We start from the raw sequence: 16355 nt of genomic DNA, 5'->3' as shown, positions 1-16355 counted from the left end.
GGCGAAAGCGTAATTGGAATTGCAGCTAGCAAGGGATGTGAAGGATAACAAGAAAGGTTTCTACTGGCATGATAGCAATAAGAGGGTGATCAGAGAGGGTGTGGGGTCCTCACTGAATGAGGGAGGAAACCAAGTGATAGATGATGTGAGAAAAACTGAAGTACTCAATGCTTTCTTTGCCTCTGTCTTCACGGACAAGGTCAGCTCCCAGACAAAAGCACTAGGCAACGCAGTATGAGAAGTAGGTAGATAGCCCTTGGTGGGGAAAGAACAAGTTAGGAACTATTTAGAAAAGCTAAACATACACAAATCCATGGGCCCGAACTTAATGTATCCAGGGGTACTAAGGGAGTTGGCAAGTGTCATTGCGGAGCCTTTGGCTATTATCTTTGAAAACTCATGGAGATCGGGAGAGATTCCAGATGATTGGAAAAAGGCAAATGTAGTGCCTATCTTTAAAAAGGGAAGAAGGACAATCCAGGGAACAACAGACCAGTCAGCCTTACCTCAGTCCCTGGAAAAATCATGGAGGGGATCCTCAAGGAATCCATTTTGAGGCACTTGGAAGAGGGGAAAGTGATCAGGAATAGTCAACATGGATTCACGAAGGGCACGTCGTGCCTGACCAATCTGATTAGCTTCTATGATGAGGTAACTGGCTCTGATATGGGAAAGTCAGTGGCTGTGGTCAGTGGTTGACTTTAGCAAAGGTTTTGATATGGTCTCCCACAATATTCTTTCCAGCAAGTTAAGGGAATATGGATTGGATAAATGGACTGTAAGATAGACAGAAAACTGGCTAGACCGTCGGGCCCAACGGGTAGTGATCAATGGCTCGATGTCAGGCTGGCGGTTGGTTTCTAGAAGAGTGCCCCAAGGATCTTTTCTAGGACCATTTTTGTTCAACATCTTTTTAATGACCTGGATGAGGGGATGGATTGCACCTTCAGCAAGTTTGCAGATGACACTAAACTAGAAGGAGAGGTAGATACACTGGAGGGCAGGGATAGGGTCCAGAGTGACCTGGACAGATTAGAGGATTGGGCCAAAAGAAATCTGATGAGGTTCAACAAGGACAAGAGTAGAGTCCTGCACTTGGGACAGAAGAACTCCAAGCATTGTTACAGGCTGGGAACCGAATGGCTAAGTAGCAGTTCTGCAGAAAAGGACCTGGGGATTACAGTGTATGAGAAGCTGGCTATGAGTCAACAGTGTGCCCTTGTAGCCAAGAAGGCTAATGGCATATTGGGGTGCATTAGAAGGAGCATTGCCAGCAGATCCAGAGGAGTGATTATTCCCCTTTATTCGGCTCTGGTAAGGCCACATATAGAATATTGTGTCAGGTTCTGGGCCCCCCAGTATAGAAAGGATGTGGGCGCATTGGAGAGGGTCCAGAGGAGGACGACCAAAATGATTAGGGGGCTGGAGCACATGACCTATGAGGAGAGACTGAAGGATTTGGGTTTGTTTAGTCTGCAGAAGAAAAGAGTGAGGAGGGATTTGATAGCAGCCTACTTCCTGAAGGGAGGTTCCAAAGAGGATGGAGAGAGGCAGTTCTCAGTAGTGATGGATGGCAGAACAAGGAGCAATGGTCTCAAGTTACAGTGGGAGAGGTCTAGGTTGGATATTAGGAAAAGCTATTTCACTAGGAGGGCGGTGAAGCACTGGAATGGGTTGCCTAGGGAGGTGATGGAATCTCCATCCCCAGAGGTTTTTAAGACTCGGCTTGACAAAGCCCTGGCTGGGTTGATTTAGTTGGGATTGGTCCTGCCTTGGGTTGGTGCTGGACTTGATGACCTCCTAAGGTCTGTTACAGCTCTATGGTTCTATGATATAAGTGAGTGTTCAATTAGTCGACTGACCAATAAACCTAAGCCTCAACTATTCGCTTGATTCCCCTTGCTGTCTCTGTATCAGAGGCAGCCAGGGGTAGGAGGGGCAGGGGAACCTGTCATGAAGCAGCCTTTGCCTGTGGCGGGTCCAAGTGTGCTGTGGGTAGAGGCTGCTCTAGCAGCAGCCCCTGTCCGCGGGGTGGCCCAGTGAGGAACTAGGACCCCTCTGCAAACAGCGGCTGCTGCCGCAAAGAAGCCCCTGTCTTTGGTGGCCTGGGCATCTGGTGCCTACTACATTTAAACTGAACAGTTGCAGTGGGGGGTAGTTCTCAGGCCCAGCATGAGTTGGGATTGAGCAAGCCTTCCCTTATCGACTAATTACATAGTCAATAAAATTTTATCTATTACTCTATTAGTGAATTACCTCTTAACATCTTTCAATTGAGTTCAGAAAAAAAACCTGTTGTTCTCTATACTGAAGTTTCAAGTCACATTAGGTCTTATGTAAGGAAATGGAAACTGTTTGGATGGCTACCAAGGTCAATGAAGCCTACAATTTAATGGATACAGAACAACTCTATACATTCTGTCACCCAAACCTGAAATCACGGTTAACAAGCAAAAATTCCAGAGATGTATCAACAGCTGGGAAATGGTCTGATGAAGATGCAGACAGTTGCCTTGGGTTGACAGAAAACCCAATAGGAAGGGAATGGGATCAGAGATCAGGCCTAAGCGATTAACCCTAAGCTGAAACCCACTCCATGGTAGGAACTACTTCTGAGAAGCTCTGGAATGAGTGGGGAGAAACAATGATATATGTGGGCAGAAGAGTCAGTTTGCCCTAGAATGCCCATGGCAACCAATGACTCACAGTGCATGCTAAAATGGTCCCAACCTCATGGACTTAACTGAGTGACTGCACTTCTAAACGAGTCACACGGCCAATTTGCCCATGTCATATAACGTTCAGAACCATTCACACCCTGCAGGACTGAATGCATGTCACACATCGGATCGCTAGTGGAAATGGAAGGTGGTGGTTAATGGGGAGACATTTGCTGAATGGAGAGAAACTGGGACAAATAAAAAGTATAACTAAGACCCATGTCATGAATCCCATTAGACATTTCCAGGGTGTGAAATATGGCTTAAGATCCCTGGTGTCAAAGCTTTTGTTCTACGGAAAGTGCAGGTTTCTGTAGACCCAGGAAGTCTCAGAGATGATGAGTGTAAGTAGTATTCCCTCTAATCTGCACAGCAGCACAACTTCACAGGTGATTAATCAGCCCTGCCCAGTCAGTCAGTTCCTTGCAAGGATCTCTGAGTCTCTGACTGGGCAGGGCTGATTAATCACCTGTGAAGCTGTGCTCCTGCCCAGTTTAAAAGGAACACTGAGTACAAGTATATAAATATTCCATATTTGCTTTAGGAAAACTATGTTATAACATGAAAACGGAAGGGGCAAATGAGTCCCCACTGGCTGGTCTCAGGCAGACAAGCCAGAATCTGAGCAAAAATGCAAGTAGAATAGTTGATAGAGGCTGTGGGGGTGGAGTCCCCTGCTGACCCCGGGCTCCATGGCTTTGAAATGCATAAGAGCCCCCGTTGGGGACTCTTGTGCATTTCAAAGTAGATACGCTGTGTGCAGCCCGGAGTCAGCGGGACTTCCCGCTGGTCCCACGCTGAACACGGAGTTCCGCATTCCTCCTTTGAAATGTACAAGAGGAAATGTTATGGGGCTTTTGTACATTTCAAAGGAGGAATGCAGAAGTGCCTATGGACTAGTCGATGTAAATTCCATCGAATAGTCGACTAGTCAATTAACCTCATTTTAACATCCTTAGGGTATGTCTACACTACCCCGTTTCACGAGGAGTAACGGTAGTTCGGAATAGGAACCTAGTCCGAACTACCTAGTTCGAGCCCCGTGTAGCCGCGCTGCACGGGGTTCGAAGCAGCGGGGATTTTAAAATGGCGGCTCCCCGCTTATGCTAATGAAGCCCGGGAAATTCAAATCCCGGGCTTCATTAGCAAGTGCGGTATGCATACATTACCCCGCTAGTTCGAACTAGCAGGGTAGTGTAGACATACCCTTAGTCAGGAGTAGGGACATTTAGGCAGCTGTGGTGCATTATCAAATCTGTGGCAAGCATTTCAGGATGGGAAATGACCAAGTAAAAGCCAAGGCAACCTTAGGCAAGAAAGAGGGGGAATATCTTTAGAGAGTAACAGACTCTACATTGGACCACAGAAGAAATTCTGCTTATTTTAACTCGGTGGTGGGAGGTGGGGAAAGGACACCCAAATGGGGAGGTGAATCGATATTACTGCTTTTCCACGGGAGAAGCAGTGGTGAGGCCACCGGAATCACTAGGTCCCAAGCTCAAGGAAGTTGGAGCAGAGAATTAGGTTGTAGGGGAGGTATGAAGACTCCCTTTTGACTGAGTCTTCTGCTTTTTAAGCAGTGAATGATGAGAACAATTGCACAGGGAGATAACCCTGACACATTTCTCCCTTTGGCCCAGGGAATGGCTGCTTGTAATACTCCTAGGGAAGTGAGGAATCACAATCTATCACTGAGGCAGCTGGCGTCTTGGGGAACAAAGGGACACTATACACTCTAGAACCTGCATGGATGTTGGAGTGGGAGACTAAGGTCTCAGGTTTATACCAAGTGGTTTTGGAAAACAAGGGTAAGAAAGGGTGTGTGAAAACTCAGGCTCATAGGCCCTCAAAATAAAATTACTTAGGATTGTTGAATTACTGCATATAGATTTTGAAAGGTTGTAGATTGGCTTGCTTGCAGAATGTCTGTCTGAACAGGTGTATCTGAAATTGTAAATGGTAATGGCAAAACTGCCATCTAGAGAATGAACCTGTTCAGATAATAAGCCAATGGACTCCCTTCAGGTGCCAGTCAGCACCAGGGCTGACTGTTGAGGGAGAACATGGCAGAAGGGTCTGTCCCCTCACTCTGCATTCACCAGAAGTACCAGAAGAAGAAGAGCAATGTGGCCCCAGTTATTTCTGTTCCCCTGGCCATGTTGCTCCACTTCCCATCAGTGAAAGAGGGGGCAGTCCTGCTCCAAAGCCAACCATAAAGCCACCTTACTTCCTGTATCTCCCACACTTCTGAAGTCTCTCAAGGTTTTATAGGAACCATCTGACCTCTTCCCAGCTGAATCTCATCACCCTGTCACTAAATATGTTAGCTAACACATTAAAACAATCTTTTATCACAATTTAGACAAGTCCAGAATGTCCAGATCTCTTCACCTTTCATACACTGACAGTTCCCCCCCCCCCCCCCATTTGCACAATTTACACGATGTCATAGTTCTCTTTTGGTCCACTGGCTATTTATGTATTCATATAATATCATAATACTTGGAGGAATAATAATATTTGGAGAAATAATAATAATAATAACTTGGAGAAACAGTTTAATTTATGTGAGATCTGTTATAGGAATCTATGTACACTTGCACATACTCTCTTCTCATATTAGATTCACAAGGCTAAAGGGGGCAAATTAAATTTATCAGAGTATTTCTGCTATCAGTCCAATTAACTATAAGTACATTTGCCTGAAATAAATGAACAGCCTTCTCAACCACTTACACTTTCTTTTGGTTTGTTACACATCACCTTCCTGAGCACCTCAAAAGATTACACCAATGTTCTGCCCATCGCATCTACTAGCAAACATCAGAATAAAATGTCAGAATAAAAGACTGATCTTATTAGAACGATACAAATTCATTTCTCTCAGTTCCTTCTAGTACATTTGGAAGGCACTATTTTAATGAACATATACACATAAACTATAAGATTCTGCCTCAATCGCAACTAAGAATGCACTGGCAATGTTAAAAATGGGAATGCATCTAAGCAGTGCTTAATTTAAATCCTATGCAATCACGTTTCTTTTTTTACTATTTTGCAGATGACACACAACTATTGGGAATATTTTCAAATACAGATCCTAAGATATGTCAGCAAAATGCATATACAGCTAAAATAAATAATGAGTAAACAAAATAAACATTTAACACATGCAAAACCAATATATGCATGAACAATTACCTGACTATATGCATAATTCATTTCTTTTCCTATCCATAATTGTTTGGCTCCAATTTAGTCCTGTTTTTGACAAAAATGTTTCCTTCATTTCTCCAGATTCTAAGACAAATCTGGAACTTATCTATGATAGGATAAAAGAAATAAACTGCAGATTGATCTGAACATAAACCTATTAGTTCTTAAAATATTGTTGTTGAATTCACGATTTTAGAAACTAATTCAGACTTGAAGCAGGCAGGCACTACCACACACATACTCTCTCTCTCTCTCTCTCTCTCTCTAAACTGGATTGCAAATTATTTTTCTTATGGTGCCAAGCAGCATCCATATTCACAGTTTTAAAATCAGAAGTCATTTTACACTAAAAGCTTCTTGACACTACCCTGACCATATAAAAGAGCTTTGAAAAGATTGTAAATGTCATGTATGTCCACTTTAAGGCCCTCTTCGAATGCAAAAATCATGTAAATTGATCATTCTGTAACAAAAAAAATTGTGGTTTTTTTACTAAAAAAAATGTACAAATATTCATTTCTTTCTATTATTATTCTAGACTATCTCCAGTGATTTTCTTTTAAAAATTCTTCCAAAAAGATAAGGGTAAGTTGGGATAACTTCCTTGGATGTTATCCCAACTTAAATAATTCTTTCTGGAAATGACTTATTCCTAAATTAATAAAAACACTTCTAAAGAATGTTTGGGGTGCTTTGGAATGAACCAGAATCCCCCTAAATGCCAAATATTTTCAAAGTATGTCCCAAAGGGTACACTTACACAGCAGTTTACACTGACGTTATTTCAAAATAACAAAGTGTGTGTCTACACAGCAAGCCAGTATTTTGAAATAATGTCGAGATGGAAGACTTCTTACTCTGACTCCAGAAAACCTCATTTTATGAGAAGTAAGGGAAGTCGAAGGAAGAGTGTTCTTCCTTTGACTTCCTGCTGTATAGAGAGCACCAAAAACCAAATTAAGCTATTTCAACTTCAGCTACACAATTGACGTAGCTGAAGTTGCATATCTTAATTCGACTTTTCCCCTGCTGCGTAGATGCATGCGAAAGAGGACATCTCCTCTCTTTCTGTAAAGTGGTCATCTCCGTCCCAACTTCAAATCGCACAATTTGAGTATAGTTCAGAATCAATATACTTATGGAGTAGTTTTCAAGAATAAGCTATAAATGTGTCTAGCAAAGAACAGCTTAATGTGTTTGTAAAGTGATACTGTCCCCTTCTGATGATTATGTGGAAATCTTTTCTCTTTTAAATGGTAAAATGATTCCTCTGTTACTCACATCTCCTCTGTAAGCAAACACACTAGCCACTTGTTTTTTTAACAGAGGAGCCGGAGGAAAATTTGTCAAAATATTAAAATGGCATTACGTTCTTCCTCTATTTCATATTCTCCCAGGTATTTTGCAAATATAGTACTTGTCTTATTGTCATTCTTATTTAATTCTTTTCACAAACATTTAAAGGAGAGTACAAAAGCCTAACATGATTTCCCACTCAAAATGCTTACTCATACTCTCACTCAGGTAATGACTGATTTATGCTGGCATTCATTTCTTGTTTTCATTAACTTTCATATCTTGGTTTTTATTTGTAAGGCCATTCAAGATCTAGGTTTCATTTACATGATTTGTTATAGTTTTATAGCCTTGCTTAAATTCTTTTGGCTCCAGATTTCTTAGTGAACAGATATTTAGATAAGATGATGGATTCCAGAGTGTTTTTGATTTATAAATCCAGGCTTTACAACTAATGTCCTTAGGAGACCAAAACCACAATTTCTCTCTCAGCTTTTGAGCAAATACTGGAGGAAAGGTTAGTAAAATCCTGTCCTGGAACAGTGCTGTTTGTTAAACACACAGCTCCAGAATCTGATCTCAGAATACAGTTACAAATTAATACAAATTAATTCTGGAGTTCAGAGGGGTAGCTGCGCTAATCTGTAACTGAAAAAAAAGTAAACAGCGAATAGTCCTGCAGCACCTTAGAGACTAGCAAAAAATATAGATGGTATCATGAGCTTTTGTGAGCACAACTCACTTGTTATTCCAAATTTACACTCATATAAACATAATCAAAAAGTTTTACTATACCATTTTTATAATTTTGCTACTGATATTTCAAATTTCCAATCATTATCTCCACTCCAATTTAAAGCATAAAAATCTTGCTTGTAAGCCTGTTACAGTAAAACTCCAATTGTCCTGCATCCAGTGGTCTGGCACTCCCGACAGTCCGGCACCAACTGGAACCCAGAAGTGCTGGTCAGCCGGACAATTGGAGCTGCTCTGAGCCCTATGGATGCTTGCGGCTGGGAAAGGAAAGGGGAGAAGACGGGAAGGGGATTAAACCCGTGGCGGGTCTGCCAGGACCGGCCGGGGGGCGGGGAGTGGGCAGGGAATGGCGCAGCGAGGGGCGAACCCCCTCTGCCGTTTTGCAGGAAGGCGGGGGAAGCCCCACGCAGCTGCAAGAGCTAAATCCCTGATCTTGCCCCATTCCGGCTGCACTCAGCCCCACGACGCTGCTGAGAGTTTCTGGTAGGGGAGCGGGCTCCCCACCCCCCAGACTGTAGTAGTTATCGCCGAGCAGGGGGGTGAGGGGCGGCGCTGCGGGACCAACCCAGCAGCACCCCAGCTGCTCTGCTCCGCCACTGCCCCAAGTCCGCCGCTCGTCAGTTTCAGCAGTGGCAGCGGCGGTGCTGCGGGACCAACCCAGCAGCACCCCAGCTGCTCTGCTCCGCCACTGCCCCAAGTCCGCTGCTCGTCAGTTTCAGCAGTGGCAGTGGCGGCACTGTAGGACCAACCCGGCAGCACCCCAGCTGCTCTGCTCCGCCTCTTCCCCAAGTCCGCTGCTGCGCTGCTGAAACTGACGAGCAGTTTATAGTATATATATTTATATTTTTTAGAATTCGAGTCCTTGAACATGGACAATCATCAAATTAAATATGGTGAACAGGCACATATATAAAATATGTTTTTGCTGGATGCACAGGTGTAACACACATTTCATAAAGTTCAATGACAAGCAAAAATATCCTTCAGTTATTGCTGAAATTGTCCTTGGTCTCTTCATTTTCTCCCTTGGCACACTGCTTCTAGGGGCTCTTCTCCAGGAGCCTAGCTTTAATCATCACCTGATGATTCACAAATCTCTCTCTTCCTTTACTGACAAGCTTTCCCCTTTACATCCAATATAGTATCTCTGGGTATGTCTACACTACAAAGTTAGTGTGAACTAACGGACGTTAGTTCGAACTAACTTTCATAGGTGCTACACTAGCACTCCGTTAGTTCGAATTTTATTCGAACTAACGGAGCACTTAGTTCGAACTAGGTAATCCTCATTCCACGAGGATTAAGCCTAGTTCGAACTAGCTAGTTCGAATTAAGGGGTGTGTAGCCCCTTAATTCGAACTAATGGGAGGCTAGCACTCCCCAGGTTTCCCTGATGGCCACTCTGGCCAACACCAGGGAAACTCTACTGCTCCCCTCCCGGCCCCAGACTCCTTAAAGGGGCACAGGTTGGCTACGGTGCCCATGCCAGGTGCAAGCCTGCCAGCACCCAGCCAGCAGACCCTGCACCTGGCACAGATCGAGCCACCCACCCGAAGCCCCCCAGCCCTCCCCCTCTTCCCGGGACCAGGCTGGTGGCTCCCGGGAGCTTGCCCGGGACCGCAAGAGGCGGGCACCCGCCTGGGCTAGTGCGGACATCGTGGACCTTGTCCACGATCTCGCACTAGGCACAGGAAAGTGGCTGGCTTGGGCAGGATAGCTGCCAGCCTGGCCACCCAGGAACAGGTGTGCAAGAGAATCAAGGGGGTCCACTGAGACCCCCGACCCTGAGCCCTGAGCTTACAATGGCCATCCTGGGTCAGACCAAAGGTCCATCTAGCCCAGTAGCCTGTCTGACGACAGCGGCCAACCCTAGGGACCCTGGAGGGGATGGACCGAAGACAGTGACCAAGCCATTTGTCTCATGCCATCCCTCTCCAGCCTTCCACAAACCTTGGGCAGGGACACCACTCTTACCCCCTGGCTAATACCACTCCATGGACCCAACCTCCATGAATTGATCTCACTTCCCTTTAAACTCTGTTCCAGTTCTAGCCTTCACAGCCTCCTACAGCAAGGAGTTCCACAGGTTGACTCTTTGCTTTGTGAAGAAGAACTTTCTGTTACTAGTTTGAAGCCTGCTACCCATTCCTTTCCTTTGGTGTCCTCTAGTCCTTCTTTATGGGAACTAATGAAGAACTTTTCTGTATGCACTGTCTCCACCCAACTCCTGCTTTTAGACACCTCTATCCTGTCCCCCCTCAGTCTCCTCTTTTCTAAGCTGAAAAGTCCCAGTCTCTTTAGCATCTCTTCATATGGGACCTGTTCCCAACCCCTGATCATTTTAGTTGCCCTCCCCTCTCCCTCTTCCCCTCTCCCACCTCCTTTTCCCAGTCTCCCCCAGTTTTGTTCAATAAAGACAGATTCCATTTTGGAAGACATGTTATCTTTATTTTGTACATCAAGAAGAGGGGCTAGGGAAGGGTAAGTGGAAGAAGGTGAGGGAGGAATGGAGCACGAGCCCCCGATGGGGAGGACTGGGATGGCTCTGTGGGCTTCTGGGGGTGGAAGCTCTCCTGCAGCCCCCCAATTGCCCCCTCTCCCCAGATGGCAGCCTGCGGCAAGTGCAGCCGGGCTGATGGCCGAGTGCTGTGATGTGCCCAGTGTGGGCACTCAGGGCACTCCAAGCCAGGACTGCTTTGCAAGCAGAGCACCCCTGAGAACTGTCTGTCCGGGGTGTGGGTTGGGACCCTTTAAGCACAGCCCTCGGCTAGCCTGAGACAGCATCTCCACGCTCTAAGTCCTCCTCTGATGCCCTGCCGGCACTGCTTCCGGCCATCCTTAACCCCACTTCAGGGTCCACTTAATGTGGACGCACTAGTTCGAATTAGCAAAGCTCTAATTCGAACTAGTTTTTAGTTCTAGATGCGTTAGTTTGAATTAGCGCTGTAGTGTAGACATACCCTCCCTTTCTGACGTCTTAAACACAACACAGTCAAAAGTGAGCTCCTGATCTTTCCCCCAAGCCGTTCTCCATCCTTCCTTTCTTTATCCCTGTGGACAACACTATCATCCTTTCAGTTTCATAGATCGTGAATTCTGGGTCCATCTCTAACTCAGTGATATCACGGGACTTATCTATTCAGACCATTGCTAAATCTTGCTCCTTTTTCTTACACATCTCTATAAGCTGGATTTTCAGCTCCGTTTACATAACAAAACCTCTTCTTCAAGCCATCATCATTTCGTGCCTTAAGTATGGCAATCTTCTCTTTACAAAACTTTACTATTACTACCTTTCTCTCCCTCAAATATGTTCACAATGCTGTTGTTAAAATCAACTTCTGGATTCATCTTTCTGATCACATCATCTCCTCTCTGAGTCCTTCCATTGGCTCACCCTTCAACTCTGCATGAAATACAAGCTCTTTAAGCCCTCGCTCTTCCTGGCTGACCTAGTAAACGGTTGTAAGTTGACAACTGCCTTCACTCTGGTAGAATTCCCAGCCTTTTCCACCTACTTGTCAACTTCTACCTTTAAAACCTCTATGCTTCTCCAACCTTGCCCTTTATGCACAGAAAACAAAAATTCCCATATAAAATCCAAACAGCTACTTTCTCATCTTCTTTCAATCCCTCCTTAAGACTCAATCTGTAATGATGCCTAAAAAACCTTTTCTTTCTGATCATGAAAAGCCAGGTGATAAGTTCTGACTATAAGTTCACTCCTCTTTAACTTTTTTCTTTTATCTACTCCCTTCCTCTCTTTACTCTTATCCCCCCTCCCCCACTAAAATACAATTCAGTAAATGTATTTAACAAATTAATTAAATTGACGGATTGTATTTTCTATTGGCATCTCTAACAATTTGTTAATATGATTTGAGTCAATACTTGCATGTGATTTGAGTCACTTGATTAACTCTAGGTTCCTAAAGGGGAAACTATTTTGTATTTTATTTATGGAAGCTCTCACTATTTTGAAAAGCCATAAATTACATGTCAATTAATACAAAGGTTCTCTGGTTTTGAGACAATTCAATCATCATTCCACCTTATTCTCAGACTTCCCCTACTGAAAAAATACACAATTTTGCCTTACTAAATATGTTACAATGCTTGAGAGATGAAGTGTTTGAGGTAATATTATTCATTAAATCAACTTTTGTTTGTGAGACATGCTTTTGAGCTATGAAGAGTTCTTCCTCAGGTCTGGAAAAGATACTCCTAGCATCAATAGCCAAATAAAAGTTCAAGATAGTTTAGCACAAGTTTAGCATGTGTTGTAAATCTACCATTCAAGAATATATGCTAACTATACTGCTAAACTATCTGTCTGACCTTTTTTTAAGCTGTGACATCCAGAGCAATTTCCTAGATCTGAGGAAGAGAGGTTAGTGTAGCTCAAAAGTTTGTCTCTCAACAACAGAAACTGATCCAATAAAACACACATCTTGTGTCTCTAGTTTTTTATGACTGACATGGCTACATTACAATGCTTGTGTTATTTTTCCAGTAGTCATGAATTTGCACGTATAATTACAAGTGTAAAGTTTTTTCCATGTATATATTTTACATAAGCCTTCTTTTTTAAATGTGGAAAAAAGTAATTAAAATCACATATTTCCAGATATGGCTTCTAAACATAGATAGCATGACAAAATTAGCCTGCAGATTTTCTTTAATTCTTGGCTGATACTGGCACATCGAGGAAAATATTATCTATAAACTGAGTAAAAAGGCAAACGGCAAATATTTCATGCAAAAATACAAATAGCATTATGAAAGGTGAAAGATGGCGGGGTGTCCTGTTTTATCTCCATAAAGTGAGCACGTGAGGGATAACAGAAGGAAAAGCATGTCAGGTACATACATACACACACAGACAAATTGGAATCAAGCACATGCTCAAGAAACAAAGTCAAGATATAAAATGCAGACAGCCCACTGACATTGTAACTGTAAAACACCCACAGGCAACTTCAAAATGACAGAAACAAATAACTAAACTGTCTAAACCGCTAAACATTACCTCTAGAATTCCTTAGAGAGTCCCTCTTAATATCTTTTAAAGATAAGTTTAACAATGAGACTTTTCCGATTATTCCTACTACCAGTAGTTCATCTTTTATGTATTTCCACTCTTGTATTAATTTTTAAACAAGCAGAATCACTTCATTAAAAAGCACAAAATGTACTGCTTACTAGTGCTCAGTGCTACCATAAATGGATAATTGAAATTATTATATGAAAAACATTTTTTTTTTTGTTCTGGAGCACATTCAGTAAAGAGACAACATTTGGCAAATTCATCTTCGCTTCCCCCCCCCCACCACCACCACCACACACACACAATAATATCCTCACATGTAAATATTTTCACATTATATTTTCTCATGTTCAACCATGTATTATGGTAGATTCTTGATATTTTTTTCTTATTTTGAGATTAACCATGATGCTTTGTGATGATCTGACATTTTATTACAGTAAAACTCCGATGGTCCGGCATCTGATGGTCAGGCACTCCTGATGGTCCGGCACCATCAGGAACCCGGAAGTGCTCCGGGCAGCCGGACCATTGGAGCTGCTCTTCCCCCGGCTTCCCCGATTCAGCCACTGCTAAAACTGACCAGTGGCTAACTCCAGGAAGCCCGAGGCAGAGCTGCTTTGCCCCAGCTTCCTGGCTTCCAGGAATCAGCTGCTGGTCAGTTTCAGCAGCAGCTGACTTGGGTACACCTGGGACAGAGCAGCTGGGGTGTTGCCGGGTTGATCCTGCAGCCCCGAGGTGCGGTGCTGCGGGGACCAACCCGGCAGCGCCCCAGCTGCTCTGCCCCAGGCGTCCTGATTCAGCTACTGCTGAAACTGACCAGCGGCTGACTACAGGAAGCCTGGGGCAGAGCAGCTCTACCTCGGGCTTCCTGGAGTCAGCCGCTTGTCAATATCAGAAGCGGCTGACTTGGGGACACCTGGGGCAGAGCAGCTGGGGTGCTGCTGGGTTGGTCTCGCCGCGCCAAGGGTCGGCGCTACCGGACCAACCCAGAAGCACTCCAGCTGCTCTGCCCCAGGCGTCCCTGATTCAGCCGCTGCTGGTCAGTTTCAGAAGCGGCTGAATCAGGGACGCCTGGGGCAGAGCCGGACTATCAGAAGGGGGGGCTATAAGGAGTCTGGGGTGGCATCCACCCCCACCCCACCCCAGACCCTTCTTAGCCCCCCCCCCTTCCCATAGTCCGGCATATCAGATAATCCCGCACCCCCTGGGTCCTGAAGGTGCCGGATTATCAGAAGTTTACTGTATAAGGAACTCTGAATGTTTGTGGAACAAATTTTTCATGCAGTTCATTCCATTCATTAAAATTCATTTCACATTTTGAAAAAGAAGATGAAATAGTAAAATAAAAGGGAAGAGAAACATATAAACTCCAAAGCCCTCAACTCAGAATAGTTACATGAAAGAGGAGAGGGCTGAGAGAGAAAATTCAATAACTGATGTTAACTATCTCAACTCAGAATACAAAAGAAAAAAGTTATACACCCAATTCAATAGATATATTTAACCTCTCCCTCATGAAAATACTATGGGGAAAAACGTAAAGGGGAAACAAGAGAAAGATGAAGACGATAGTAAAATGTGTGTCAATTTTTTCATGCATATCAGGGGCGGATCAGAGCACCGCGGGGCCCCGGGCAGCGCCGTGGGGCCCCGCGCAGCACAATTTCGCGGGGCCCCCCCCTTTGACACAGCGCATGCGCTGCAGGGCTTCTGCAAGTGCGGGGCCTATGGCCCCAAATCTGCACATTCATGTATAATACATATAAAGCTCTTACCTTTTTCACTAACGCTTTCACTTTCTATTTCCACATCTTCACAGCTAGTATATTCTGGTGTGGATGCCCCTTCTTCTTCTGAGCTACTGACTGACATCTGTCTTTTCTTTCCACCTCTCTTTGATCTATGAGGTTTTGGAGGGGATGGACGCACTGATTCTGACTGGTCAGAACTAAGGGAATCATTCCTTAGCATGGTCTCCATTTTCTCCCGCTTTGCTTTTCGCATGAGAATAGCAGAGCCAGGATCGAGGCGACTCTGTTTTTTAAAGGAATCATGGTTTTTGGGTTCGAGGTGTTCTGTGGGAACAGGACTGCGTCTGGGAGTTGGTGGACTATGATTAGCTAATTGTTTGGAAACGGAAATTCTTACATCACCTGTTCTTTCTATAGAGTATGATCTCTGAGTTTCCATAAGAGATTTTCTGTCCTGAGTTCCCTGTAACTGTGAGCGTTTTCCTAATTTGTTTTCAGGTACATCTGCTTCTTCCACTTCTGTATGTGCCAAAGCCACATCACTATGTCTCCTTTCATGCCGTGCTTTAGAAACTTTTGCATGCATACGCATCTGTTGTTCCTCAGGATGGGGCTTTACAGGATATCTTGCTAGATTTGGGTCACTCCTATACCGAGTGTGATACTCATCTTCTTTCCTTTGTTTTTCCTCATCAGCTACCTTGCCTTCCTCAGGTTTTTCTGGCAAATCTGGGTAGTCCTGTGACTTGCCTTTCTCCAGTCTTCTACTTTCATGCCTTTCTTTACGTTCCCTGTCATCTGTTTGTCCATGTTGAAGTGAAGACTTTGGCACACGTTTACGCTCACTCTTTAGACCTCCTTTTCCATTCTGTTCTGATATCAATGCTGTCTTCTTCCTACCATTGAAACAAGTAAACAGTGTGAAAAAATCTAACAAAAAAATGGTATTTCGCCTACTAACAGCTTATATTTTCAACGTTATTTCCTTCTCTTTCCAATAGGGAATTATTGCTAGAGTGAAAACTATAAAGTTTTACATTCTATAACCTATAAGTGATGTATAAACACATACAGAATATTATGTGTTAACATAACATGAATGAACAAGCAAAGCAATTGTTTACAAATTTTTTTTAAAAAAGTATCATTGCTGGAATTGCAGCAAGACAATGAGTGATGTCATACTTTCCTTTTTTTAAAGTCAACATTTGTGGGGGGTCATCTGGCATGACAACTTATTCACATCCCATTTCATGCACATCAAAACACTATGAAATGGGAGATCTTTCATATATGTAGTGATGTAAGGTGAATCTACCCAGACACAATATTAGATCTATCTAGTTTTATTTTACTTAACCCTAAAGAAAACAAGTACCAATTCCACATAAATCTAAAGAATAAGAAAATCAAAAAAGGATATTTGGCTTTGTAGAATATCCATTTTTTGTAAAAGAAAAGTAAAACAAATCTGAATGCATTACTGTACTTCATATAGTCACAATGCACAAAATGAAGTTGCCTGAAAATGATGCTTTTTTAGTTCAGGATATTTCAATCCTAGCC

At 43.6% G+C, this 16355-nt stretch overlaps 1 protein-coding gene across 48 annotated transcripts in view; it reads right to left on the bottom strand.

The window, feature by feature from the left end:
- Positions 1 to 16355, bottom strand: part of RIMS1 (regulating synaptic membrane exocytosis 1) — a 465499-nt gene that overhangs the window by 232561 nt on the left and 216583 nt on the right. For all 48 annotated transcript variants that reach the window (XM_025186713.2, XM_075923757.1, XM_075923727.1 and 45 more), the window contains one exon: positions 14814 to 15685. In XM_025186713.2, coding sequence (XP_025042498.2) covers positions 14814 to 15685 — 872 coding nt within the window. The remainder of the gene's footprint in view (positions 1 to 14813; positions 15686 to 16355) is intronic.

Source organism: Pelodiscus sinensis, chromosome 3 (assembly GCF_049634645.1).
Source record: "Pelodiscus sinensis isolate JC-2024 chromosome 3, ASM4963464v1, whole genome shotgun sequence".
Classification (NCBI taxonomy): Eukaryota; Metazoa; Chordata; order Testudines; family Trionychidae; genus Pelodiscus; species Pelodiscus sinensis.
The sequence above is the reverse complement of the archived record's forward strand: the minus strand, read 5'-3'. Positions and strand labels throughout refer to the sequence as shown.